The sequence below is a fragment of the Phyllostomus hastatus genome, unplaced genomic scaffold, assembly GCF_019186645.2.
Source record: "Phyllostomus hastatus isolate PE091 unplaced genomic scaffold, TTU_PhHast_1.1 phas_scaffold_78, whole genome shotgun sequence".
NCBI classification, from domain to species: domain Eukaryota; kingdom Metazoa; phylum Chordata; class Mammalia; order Chiroptera; family Phyllostomidae; genus Phyllostomus; species Phyllostomus hastatus.
In genome coordinates, this window is record NW_025334041.1 from 49,556,442 (window position 1) to 49,568,796 (window position 12,355).

General features: G+C 34.6%; 1 protein-coding gene across 2 annotated transcripts in view; it reads right to left on the minus strand.

The window, feature by feature from the left end:
* COG5 (component of oligomeric golgi complex 5) overlaps positions 1-12,355 on the minus strand; it is a 361,130-nt gene that overhangs the window by 334,149 nt on the left and 14,626 nt on the right. For both annotated transcript variants that reach the window (XM_045828077.1, XM_045828076.1), the window contains exons 3-5: positions 7,783-7,840; positions 2,852-2,906; positions 2,680-2,749 (exon numbers count right to left, since the gene is read on the minus strand). In XM_045828077.1, the coding sequence (XP_045684033.1) occupies positions 2,680-2,749; positions 2,852-2,906; positions 7,783-7,840 (183 nt within the window). The remainder of the gene's footprint in view (positions 1-2,679; positions 2,750-2,851; positions 2,907-7,782; positions 7,841-12,355) is intronic.

Genomic DNA, 12,355 nt, shown 5'->3' on the forward strand with positions numbered 1-12,355 from the left:
CTGAAAGTATCTCTTCTCATTTCAAAAACACTAAGACATCTAAACTTCTCAAAAATTATATTACCCAAGTTTTTATAGGAGACATGTACAAGTACATTATTAAAAAGATTTTTTAATACCATGTATGTTTTATTCAGTCACATGTTACATTTTAGAAAAAATTGTATAACTGGGGCACAGAACAAGGAACAAATCATTTTATTCATTCCTTAAACATTTAATAAAGTTTAAATGCCTGATACATAATAACACTATATTAGGCTAGAGATTCAAATATTAACATATACTATCATAGTCCTCAAGGAGCTCAGTATTATGGGAGAGTATGAATAAGGGGAAAGCTATGTAGAAAGTACTATAATATAAGTATAAGAAATTAAAGAAACCACAAAATGAAAAAAGACACACTCTGCTGTGCCAGAAGAAAGGGCAGGAAAGAATATCACAAGAGAGATGACATATCACTTAGAATATGATGAGTGGCATTCTGAGAACATTCTGAGTTAAAGAAAAAAGAAAATGTGGAAAGGAATGAATGTGAGAAGTTCTAGCACATTAAGGACTAGTAAGTAGTTCAATATGATTTTGCCCAGAATTAAGTTTTTTTAAATGACAAAAGGTAAATTTGATAAAAGCAAGAAGAGGTCACGTAATGAAGCAGCATATGCGCCATATTAGTAACTTGAGATTTTGTTCTCTTTCTTGTTAAGGAACTACTAATAATTGTATCAGGAGAATAAAATATCTTATGTTTGTTTTATAAAAGAGATGAGACATGTAAGTTTCCTATTTTCTGTAATAGTAGAGTAGGTTATTACCTTATCACTGAAAACTAAAAAGCAAATCTACTTGTAAACTGAGCACACCTGCTAACCCTGGAAAACTAGAGCCCACATTTTGATAGCCTCTGAGGCAAAATGAAGCAAGAGAGTTAAAGTTGATTAAATCATATTTAATGCTGTCCTTGGACTGGTAATGATTTTTAATGCCACAAATAAACAAATCAAATCCTCTCAGAAGGATTCAAATATTCTAAAAAATAGCTTTTCAAATAAAATGTGTAGGACATAGCAAAAGATAACCAGGCTCCCAGGGAAACTGGACTCTGTTAGACAGAACCAGCGAACACCACAAAGACAAACATACCCACAAGGCTACGAATGCTTTCCCTACCAGAGTAGGGCAACAGAACACCTCATCAGAACATATTCAAAGAAAGAAAAGTCAGGGAACAAGAAATAGGACAGGTTATATAGGAGTTCAGGAAAATAAAAATAGAACTTCTAAAAACAAAACATACAATAACCAAAGTTTAGCAAAATAATAATAGACTAGTTTGACTAAAGAAATAATGAAATGGAAAACTAATCAGAAAAAAACACCACAGAGAACAGCATGAAAAGACAAAAATATGTAAAATAAGGAAGATAAAGAGAAAATGTTGAGCATATATTTATTCAGAATCTAAAGACAAAGAAGACAGAATGATGCATATTTGAAGAATCATGGCTTAGAAATAATAAAAGAGATAAACTCACAGATGGAAGAAGAAAGACAAATTGCACATGAAATGAAACCACATTCTGAAACTGAAGGGACTCAAAAGAAGAAAAAATTCTAAAAGCCAGAGGAAAACTACAGATCACCTTCAAAAGACCAGGTCAGAATGACAGCTTCTCAATAACTAAATTGGAAGCCACAACACAATGGAATACCTTCCAAGCCTAGAAAGTAACTAAAGGAAGGGAGGAAAGGAGGGGAGCAGGTAAATAATGTACCTTAAAAATTAGTAAAAGATTTGAATAGACATTCCTCCAGAGAAAATATATAAATGATCAACAGGCACAATAAAAGATGCTCAATATCATTAGGCATTGGGGAAATTCAAATTAAAATGTTGAAATGTTACTTTATATCCCAAAGGATGGCTATATTTTTTTAAAGTGTTTGCAAGAAATAAAGAAATTGAAACTTTCATATACTGCTGATAAGAAAACTGGTATTCCTCAAAATGTTTTTCCCCACTTTATTAAGATAAGTTTAAGATATCTGTGGGGGTTTTTATTGTTGTTCAATTATGGTTGTCCCATATTTTTCCCCGTTGCTCTCCCTAACACTGCCCACCCCCCTGGCTCCCCCAGTCAATCCCCGCCCACTTTTATAAATGCTAGGTTGCTTTCTGTTCTTTATTAAAAGAAATAATTTTGAATTCTAAAAAGTCAGTCAATGTGCCCTGACTGGTGTGGCTCAGAGGGTTTGACGTTGCCTTGCAAACCAAGATTGCTGGTTTGGTTCCAGGTTAGAGCACATGCCTGGATTGTGGGCCAGGTCTCAGTTGGGCAGGAGGCAGCCATCAATGTTTCTCTCACACATCAATGCTTCTCTCCTTCTCTTTCTCCCTCCCTTCCACTCTCCAAAAAAAATTTAATTAATTAATTTTTTAAAAACCTTTTTAAAATAGTAAATAATTACACACTGCAATAACAAGAGTGAGAATAATTCACTGGAATGGTAGTTTTGATTTGTATTTTTTTCACTTTATATCTTATTTTAAAGCCCTATAGTATGTCCCCCTTTTGTCTCATATTCCCTTATTTTCTCAGAATTGATTCACTTGAAATTTGTCCATTTATAAAAACAAGATGACAAAATATAAAGAAATGAAAAGTGAGAGCCTACCTGAAGTCTTGCTAATTGTGCAGTACGGGCTACTATTTTATTATACGGCTCAACAATTTTTGTTTTCATCCTAAAAGAACAATAAAGAGAGGAATGATGATAAAATAATCTTTGAAATATAAACAGATGACAATCTTCCCACTCCATTTATTTACAAAGTGAACAACAGTACCTATCAACAGCTCCCTGTAACGCCCCAATTCTTGTCTGCATCATCTGAAGAACACCTAGGAAAATATGACAGCTTACATTATTTTACAAATTTACAATGGCTCAAATTCAGTAAAAATTAAATTAAAATAGATATGTATACACACACATATACATATACATATACATATACATATACATATATATAGAAAATTTCAGGCCCTGGCTGGATAGCTCAGTTGGTTGGAGCATTGCCATGATATGCCAAAATTGCAGGTTTGATGGCCTGGGTCAAGGCACGTACAACCAATGAGTGCATAAATAAGTGAAACAACAAACAAATGTCTCTCTCTCTCTCTTTCTTTCTGTCTCTCTCTGTCTCCCCTCTCTCTTACAAATGAATAAAAAAATTTTTAATGTCAAGTTTTTCTGCCACCATTCTAATCTAAGTGACCAATATCTTTTACCTACACTATTATAAAAGCTTCTGTCTCCCCCTCCAATCCCTGGTCCACTAAAGAAGTCTGACAAGAAATGAGGAGTGAGTGCTTCATGGGTATAAGGTTTCCATTTGGAGTGATGAAAAATTTCTCAAACTCCACAGTGATGGTTGTCCAACACTGTAAATGTACTGTATTTTTCAGACTATAAGATGCACCTTTCCCCCGAATTTGGGAGGAAAGGAGAGTGTGTCTTATAGTCCAAATGTAGCTTGCCTGGCTCACTGTGGTGGGGGGTGGCAGGCAGCGGTGGATTGAGTCATAAGTTATTAAATATTTTACCACATTTTTTGCTTCAAAAATTTTTTCTACTTTCCTCCTCTAAAACCTAGGTGTGTCTTATAGTCCTAAAACTACGATAATTAATGCCACCAAATTATACACTTAAAAATGGATAAAATGGTAAATTTCATGTTGATATGTACTGTGCTATAATTACAAAAAAGAAGCCTCAATAATCTTTAAAAATGCAAATTGTACTATGACATACCTCTGCTAAAACACTTCCACAGTCTTCCCTTCACTCCTATGTTAGAACTAAAGTCCACAGCTTGGTCTACAGGACTCTACATGCTCTGAAAATGGTGTACTCTCTACCTGGTATTGTCTCTCCAAACTTCGACCCTACAACTAGGCTCCAAGTGGATATTACCCTTTCTTCAAGCCTTGACTTATCATGAACAATTACTACCAGGTCACTCAACTGATTTATATTCTCTTGTTATTTCCTTCAACAACACATATTTCCTTCATGGCACTAATTACATTAGGTAATTATATATCTACTTGTATATATGTTTAATGTTTTACTCTCTTACTAACCTATAAATTCCTGGTGATTAGGGAGTCTTTTTCTTTCACAATTGTATGACCAGACCTACCTCAAACTACTTCCCATAGCAAGTAGTCAATAAGTATTTAAGTTTATTATATGCAAGGGTATTATTGCTTTTAATCTCCACATATACAACATGGTAAATACTTTTTACAAAATTGTAAAATACTTTCAGAAAGATACATCTTTACTATTTATATGCCTATAAAATAGACTTTCCAATATTACAGATTTAATTATTTTAAACTTCATTCTTTAAAACTCAGTTTTTATATATAACTGGCATAGCTATAGTTTTGTAACAGAGTATTCTAAATAAATTTAAGTATAAAATGTTGACATATATTAGATGAAGTAATAATAGAACTAATAAACATTCCTATCAGCATACAAATAGGCATGCTTTCACATGGCTCTGTCCAACAGAATCTTCTCTGGCCCCAGGGATTCCTGTTTTTCTGCTGGTTTTATGGCTCTTTAACCTTAACCCTCCAAGAATGAACTGCCCTTATTTGATATCATTACTGACATACAGCTTACTCTCTCCCAAGGCAATCTCCATAGGCTTTTCATACATACTCCATCAAGACAGATCTTCTCAAGGTCACCAGGAATGCCAAATTCCATTGTCAAAGATGCCAAAGTCCATTGTCAGTTCTGTCTTTATCTTGTTCGAAATCTCAGAAATTCATCACACATTTAAAACCCCCCTTCTCTAAAACATTTTTTTCCTCTGGGCTTTGAAGTCATCACCTTCCCTGGATTTCCTCCTACCTCAATATTTGTTCCCACTCCTTTTCTGTTAGATCTCTACACACTGGGGTACTCCAAAATATGATCCTCAGCCATCTTCTGTTCTCTATCTATTATAATACAATCTTTCTTTGAGATTTTGTTCAGTCCCAATGTTTTAAATACCATCTGTTCAATAAAATACTGATTTTATACACACGTACATTTATGTACACATGCGCATATATCTGTGGAGATTTTTTTTGCCTGTCTATGTGTACACACACATGCATGTAAGTCTTTAGCCCTGAACTCTTATTGCAAATTTAAGACACCCAAGATAACTTCTTCTCCACCCTGGCCCATCAAAATCATAATCTCTTCCAGCCTAACATACCTCAGTTACTCATGGTTACTCGTATCATCATCTATCCAATTTTCCAGACTAAAATCTTAGGAATCACTCCTGGTGACTTTTTTCCCTTGGTCTTTTTATTTCCCATCAATAAATCCTATCAGCTCTGCCCCCACTTTCATCTATCCATTTCTCTGTCTATCTCTTTACATCCACCATTCTAATCAACTTCTACTACTCTAATAACTTCTAAATTGGCACCAAGAATTCTACTCTTGCCTTCTTATAGAACCACCAGATGAAACTTCAAAGAGCATTAATCTGATCACATAAAACCCCTAAATAAAATCCTCCAACAGTTTACCATGCATTTAGAAAGAAAATCAAAATTTCTTTCCAAGAATCTCATCTACAATTCTCTCCCTCATTCACTAAACTCCAGTCATATTATACTTCTTCCTGCCCCTCAACTTGCCAAGCTAATATTGCCTTCCTATTTATTGGTCCTCAGCTTCTCCTCAGGTCTTTCTGTGGTAGCTCTTCCACATCATTCAGATCTCAACTCAAATGTCCTCTTCTCAAAACAGCCTCCCCTGACCATCGAGCTAGTAAAGGACTACCCTTCCTCCACCCCATCATCCATTTTATTTTCTCTGTAGAATTTGCAAATAACTGAAGTTTCCTATCTATATATTTTTTGGTCTTTTTCCCCATCTACTACATAAGTTCCACAGAAAAAAGTGACTTTATCTATTGTTCACAGGTGCCTGATACCTAACAAGTTCCCAATTACTATTTGACTAAGTGAATGAATGAGAATTATCTCGTTTTATAAAACAGGGCTAATTAAATATTCCATGAAAACAGGGACTCTATTATCACAGCTGCCTGGAACCGAGCAAATTTTCAATTAATATTGAGAATTTAATAATTCTCAACAAAAAATAAATAGGATGCAATTTTTAATAAAATAGCCTTGATAAAGATATCTCCAAACTACTTACACGACAAAATTTTAAGTACATAAGAAAAAAGCAGATGAAGTAGAAGTTGGGAAACACACCTTTTCCAATAAATATCACACTTTTCAAAATCTCAAAATAATATCCTAAAAGGGGTTAGAAATATAAATCATGCTAAGATAAATACTAACCAATTCATACTTTGACCTTTTATGTTCATATAATCTGGAGAATATTCTTAGATTATCATAGGAATTCAGAGAAACCAGCCTCTGTACTCTAGACAATCATCCAACAAATAGCTACTCTTACTCAATCCAACAGAATATTTTAAATATTGTAATCAGTGAAAAGCATTCTAGGAAAAACAAGCACATTATAGAACTAAACACATATAAGAAAACAAGGCGAAGTATTTCTGTTGTGATGATTCATATATACATTGGTATATATGTACATTGATACACACTCAGAATCAATGTTCTACCATGCCATCCTTATGACACAAATAATTTATCATTTGTTTTTAAAAAGTTACTGTTAAAACAGGTTATTTACTTACTTCCAGAAACACATGAAAAAAGAGATTAAAAAATAATTAATATCCAGTAGTAAGTCAGTACTTAGAGCCTCTAATTTTTCCAAGAACATAGTCTGATACACATTCAAAATATTAAAATACCAGTCAAACTATTATTTCTGAAAATACTAAGTTATTCATCAAGATGTCTTAGAAAGAGTGTACATGCTGTGAATAATACCTTTGAGTACATAAGAAACACTGGGGGAAGCATTAAAGAATATTGCATCACAAAAAGCAATATCCTTCCTCCTTAAGAACTTCATCAACACAGAAAAAGATCATTTAGCTTCCCTTTGACGTGCAATGATTAATAACAATAATCAAAACAGAAGTAACACACAATATTAACATTTCATATTTATGAGAAACAGTTAGTCAAAAGAGAACAAAAAGTTCATAAAAGTTCATCAAACAAAAATAAGAGGATTCATAAAATTAAAAATCCAATTTATTTTTATCCTATACTTTCATTGAAAAGTGTTTCAAAGAAAGCCAAAAATAAGGAAAAATTCCAGCTTACTTCCACAACTACCCACTCTGGTGTTGTTGATATTTTAGTTTTTTTAATTAACCAACAGTTATAGAAGTATTAAATATGTACCAGGAATAGTTCTAAGCATTTTGCTAGCTCATTTCATTCTATAAATAACACCATGTTAGTACATATTAATACTCCTCTCCTTTATAGATAAAACTGAGGCACAGAAACATTAAAAGTCACACATCTAGTAAGTGGCAAACAAGAACCTGAACCCAGATTTAGCCCAGGGGTCAGCAAAGGTTTATTAAAGATTTGTTGGAACATAGCCACACACATTCAATTACATATTTTGTCTGCTTTCACTCTGCAGTGGCAGTTCAGTAGTTGCCAACAAAGACAGTATGGCCTACAAAGTCTAAAATAATGACCATTTGACCCTTAACAGGAAAGTTTGCCAATCCCTGGTCTAACTCTACATAACCTGTACTAGTTCATGGAAATATACCTTCCAAAGATTCAATCCCAGTTGCTTGTGCCAGTAAATCTTCATGTCTTGCCACAACCTGAAAATAAAAAAATGAATAATCAGCATATGCTCTAAGTATAAGATTTTTTCTTTGTAACCATAAGGTAGAACTGAAGATCTCTCTCCATACAGGAGGGAGACAAATACTGTCATGAAAAAAAAAATATAGGTTACAAAAGTGTGTTTAAGATGAGTTACTAGCAGGAACACAAACATACTTATAGTTCAACATAAAGCCAAACAACAACAACAACAACAAAAATTACAGCCTTCTCACTAGTCCCTTGCTTTCCTACTGGGATGTGCAGATGGAGTTATGCCAAAACTGAAAAATAAAAACCAACTAGTTCTTGCCATGCTATATATGCTTTCCTTTTAAATAATATTTTCAAACATCAGATTATCTTAGCTGTTGAACTTAATTCAGCATCACCAAGACCACATTCCAATATGGAAAGACAAAGCCGAGTCAGTGCCCACATCTCTGAATATTTCTCTGCTTCTAGTTTCCCAGTCACAGCAAATCCTCTTCCCTACAAAAGGCTGATACTTTCGTGAAAATTAGAGCTGTGTGAATGATCATACTAAAAAACCAAACAGGTTAAGAGTTCAAGGCCACATGCAAAAGATTCCTAGAAACATCAAGAAATCATGCAAATCTTTAGAATACAAAGGTCCTGATCATTTTGTACCCTTTATTCCAATAAATAAGTTTCCTGTCGAAGCTGTATGCTGGAGCTCTGAATCAGCAAGGATTCATTCACTGGAACTCCTGTATCCTCCACTTAGTCCTGTTTCAGAAACCATGTTATTCTGTCAAGTCCCTTTCTATCATGTCCATCTAAAATAAGTGTTACTTTTGGTCTCTTATATCTCTTACCCTTAAGATTGTCAAAAGATGTCTGAATTTTCCCCAGTGCACTGATATAGTCACCAATGTGTCCATTCTAACAAGACTAACTTTCTTTTAATTCTCCATTCCTTCTTTGTCCCTTATGATAAATACTTTGGAAAGGTTGAAAAGTCTAAAACTACACTTTCCTAGACACCCCTGTAGCCAAGTGAATGAATTTCCAAGAGATCTGGAAGACAACGAGAAGGGAAAGCTATCTTCCTGTTACTGTTTCAGGTAGCAAGCAAGGTCCTGAAACCTGAGGATTTAAAAAAACTGAGATAGATGGTCATTCCAGAGTTTAGTTATCAGATATTCAGAAGCACAATTTTAGCTGTGCTGTGGAAGGCAACACCAGGAGCTTCTGGGCCTCTGTGCTGCATTTACGGCAGATCCTTCCACTCAGTCCACCTGCTGTCATCCAAAAATTACATAAGCAACCAATACTCTGCATTAAATATCTTCCTGCTTTAAATACCCAAAGCAGGTTATATTTCCTAACTAAACCGTAACATTCCTCAGTACATCTCTTCTAATCTTAATCATTGCAATTATATTGTTATATTTATTATATTTATTTATGGTATAGTTAGGATTACCCCAATTTTTTCCTGGAGAAAACAATTGTAGCAGGTTCAGATCTTATACTAGGACTCAGACTTTTTTCCCCTCACACATGAAACTACTGCAGGTATAATTTGTCCCCTGTAAGAGATGTTAAATATATTTTTTGCAGTTCTATTTTTACTTTTTATTTATTTTTTATTTTTCAATTACAGTTTACATTTGGCATTATTCTGTATTAGCTTTAGGTGTACAATATAGTAGTTAGACAATCATATACTTTACAAAGTGTTCCCCCTAATATATCAAGTATCCACAAGACGTTAAAATATAAAGTTTTTACTGATTCCTGCAGAAAAGGCATTGCATGCAAGAAATAAGGAAAATACACACCATAAAAGGGAAGAAAGAATTTCAGGTGGTTCTTGCAAAAAGCTACCTCCTGCGATCCCTAGGCAGAGTTAAGTGCATTCTCTCCTGCTTGCACAAAAACTTTGTACCATTCTATTTAAAATAGGCATCACTTGGCTGTCATTATTTCTGATGTATCTGCCACTGGTCTGTGAGTCCTTGGGGAGCCAGAAAAATGTGTTCATTTTCCTATTCCCACAACCTGACAATTAAAGTGTGTTATAAATGTTTGTCAATGAACTCTATACTATAATCAGAATATTAAAGTGAGCTTTGAAGTTATTCTAGTCCTAACTAAGCTACTCTTTTAATTGATAAAGAAAATAAGACATATATATGTACATAAATATGTCTCATGACAGAACAGTTCTGGGGTTCCTGGTAAACAATCCATTTATTAAAAAATTTGTTCATTCATTTAAATATTTATTAAGTGCCTGCTCAGACAAAAGGCAACACTAGTAAGTATACCATCAAACCACCTGATAAAAATTATAGAATTGATTATGAACAATTACATACCAACAAACTGAACAACCTGGAAGCCATGAAAAAATTCCTAGAAATCTATACATACAGTCTTCCAAAACTGAATCAAGAAGCAGAAAATCTGAACAGGCCATTACAACTAACAAAATTAAAGCAGTAATCAAAAGACTCCCAGCAAACAAAAGTTCTGGACAAGATGGCTTCACCAGTGAATTTTACCAAACATTCAAAGAAGAATTGATACCTATACCTCTCAAACTATTCCAAAAAATTCAGAAGGGAAGATTCCCAAGCTCTGTTCAAAATGCCAACAGTATTCTAATTCCAAAAACAGAGAAAAATACTACAAAGAAAGAAAATTGTAGGCTAGTATCTTTGATAAACACAGATGCAACAAAATATTAGCAAATCAAATCCAGCATTATGCCCTGGCTGGTGTAGCTCAGTGGATTGAGCTCGGGCTGTGAACCAAAGTATCGCAGGTTCGATTCCCAGCCAGGGCACATGCCAGGGTTGCAGGCCACGGCCCCCAGCAACCACACATTCATGTTTCTCTCTCTCTCTCTCTCTACCTCCCTCCCCTCTCTAAAAATAAATAAATAAATCTTTTTAAAAAATCCAGCGTTACATTAAAAAAAATCATATACAATGAGTAAGTGGGACTTATTCCTAGGATGCAAGGTTGTTATCATATCTGCAAATCAATAAACATGTTACACTACATCAACAAAATGAAGTATAAAATCATATGATCACATTCACAAGTGCACAAAAAGCACTAGACAAAATCCAGCACCCATTTATGAAAACACTCTGAACAGAGTGGGAATAAAGGGATCAGACTTCAACATAATAAAGGCCATATTTGACAAACCACAGCCAACACCATATTCAATGAACAAAAACCAAAAGTGCTTCCCTTCGGGATGTCCATTTTCACCACTCTTATTCACTATGGTGCTGGAAATCTGAACCACAGCAATACACAAGAAGAAATAAAAGGCATCAAAATTGGAAGAGTAAAATTGTCATTGTTCGCAGATGACATCAATATCCCTAAAGATTTTACCAAAAAAACTACAAAAACTGATCAATGACTTCAGTAAAGTAGCAGGATACAAAATTAATATTCACAAATCAGTTATATTTTTATATACCAATAATAACCTATCAGAAAGATTGACTAAGAAAAGAATCCCATTTAAAATTGCATCAAAAAAATCAGGTCCCAGCCCTGACTGGTGTAGCTCACTGGATTGAGCACAGGCCCAAGAACCAAAAGGTCGCTGGTTCGATTTCCAGTTAGGGCACAGGCCTGGGTTGTGGGCCAGTCCCCAGTAGAGAGCACATAAGAGGCAACCACACATTGATATTTCTCTCCCTCTCTTTCTCCTTCCCTTCGCCTATCTTTAAAAATAAATAAATACAATCTTTAAAACAAAGTAAGGTCCCTAGGAATTAATTTAACTATGGAGGAAAAAGATCTATATTCAGAAAGGTATAAGATACTAAAGAAACTGAACAAGATACAGTAAGTGAAAACATGAGTTCTATCCATAAAATTTCAGCCATTGTTAATATAATAAAAACAGTTTGTGTAACATCAATGTGACCTGGCACCCACAGAGAGTAGACTGGAATGTGCATGCATGAACAATGACAACTTCACTGTACTAGTCAGTGGGGGTGGTAGACACAGTTGAGTGACCATATGTACTGTGTGGCTGTCGCATTCGAAATGACCGAGCGAGTAGAGCAATGAATCTGCACAAATTTTGCATTAAGCTTGAACATTCCACTGCAGAAACTATTTGGATGATTCAGATGGCTTAACTATGGGCAACTGGTGATCAGCAACTTCATCATAACAATGTGCCTGCTCATGTATCACATCTCCTGCAGAGGTTTTTGGCAAAACATCAAATCACCTAGGTGACTCAGCCCCACTATAGCCTAGATTTGACACCCTGCAACTTCTGGCTTTTCCCAAAACTAAAATCACCTTTGAAAGGAAAGATATTCCAGACCATGGATGACATTCTATAAAATACGACGGGGCAGCTGATGGTGACTGGTAGAACTGTGTTGGGGCCCAAGGTGCCTACTTTAAAGGAGACTGATGCATTATTGTCCTATGTACAATGTTTCTTGTATTTTGTATCTTCTTCAATAAATGTCTCTATTTTTCATATTGCA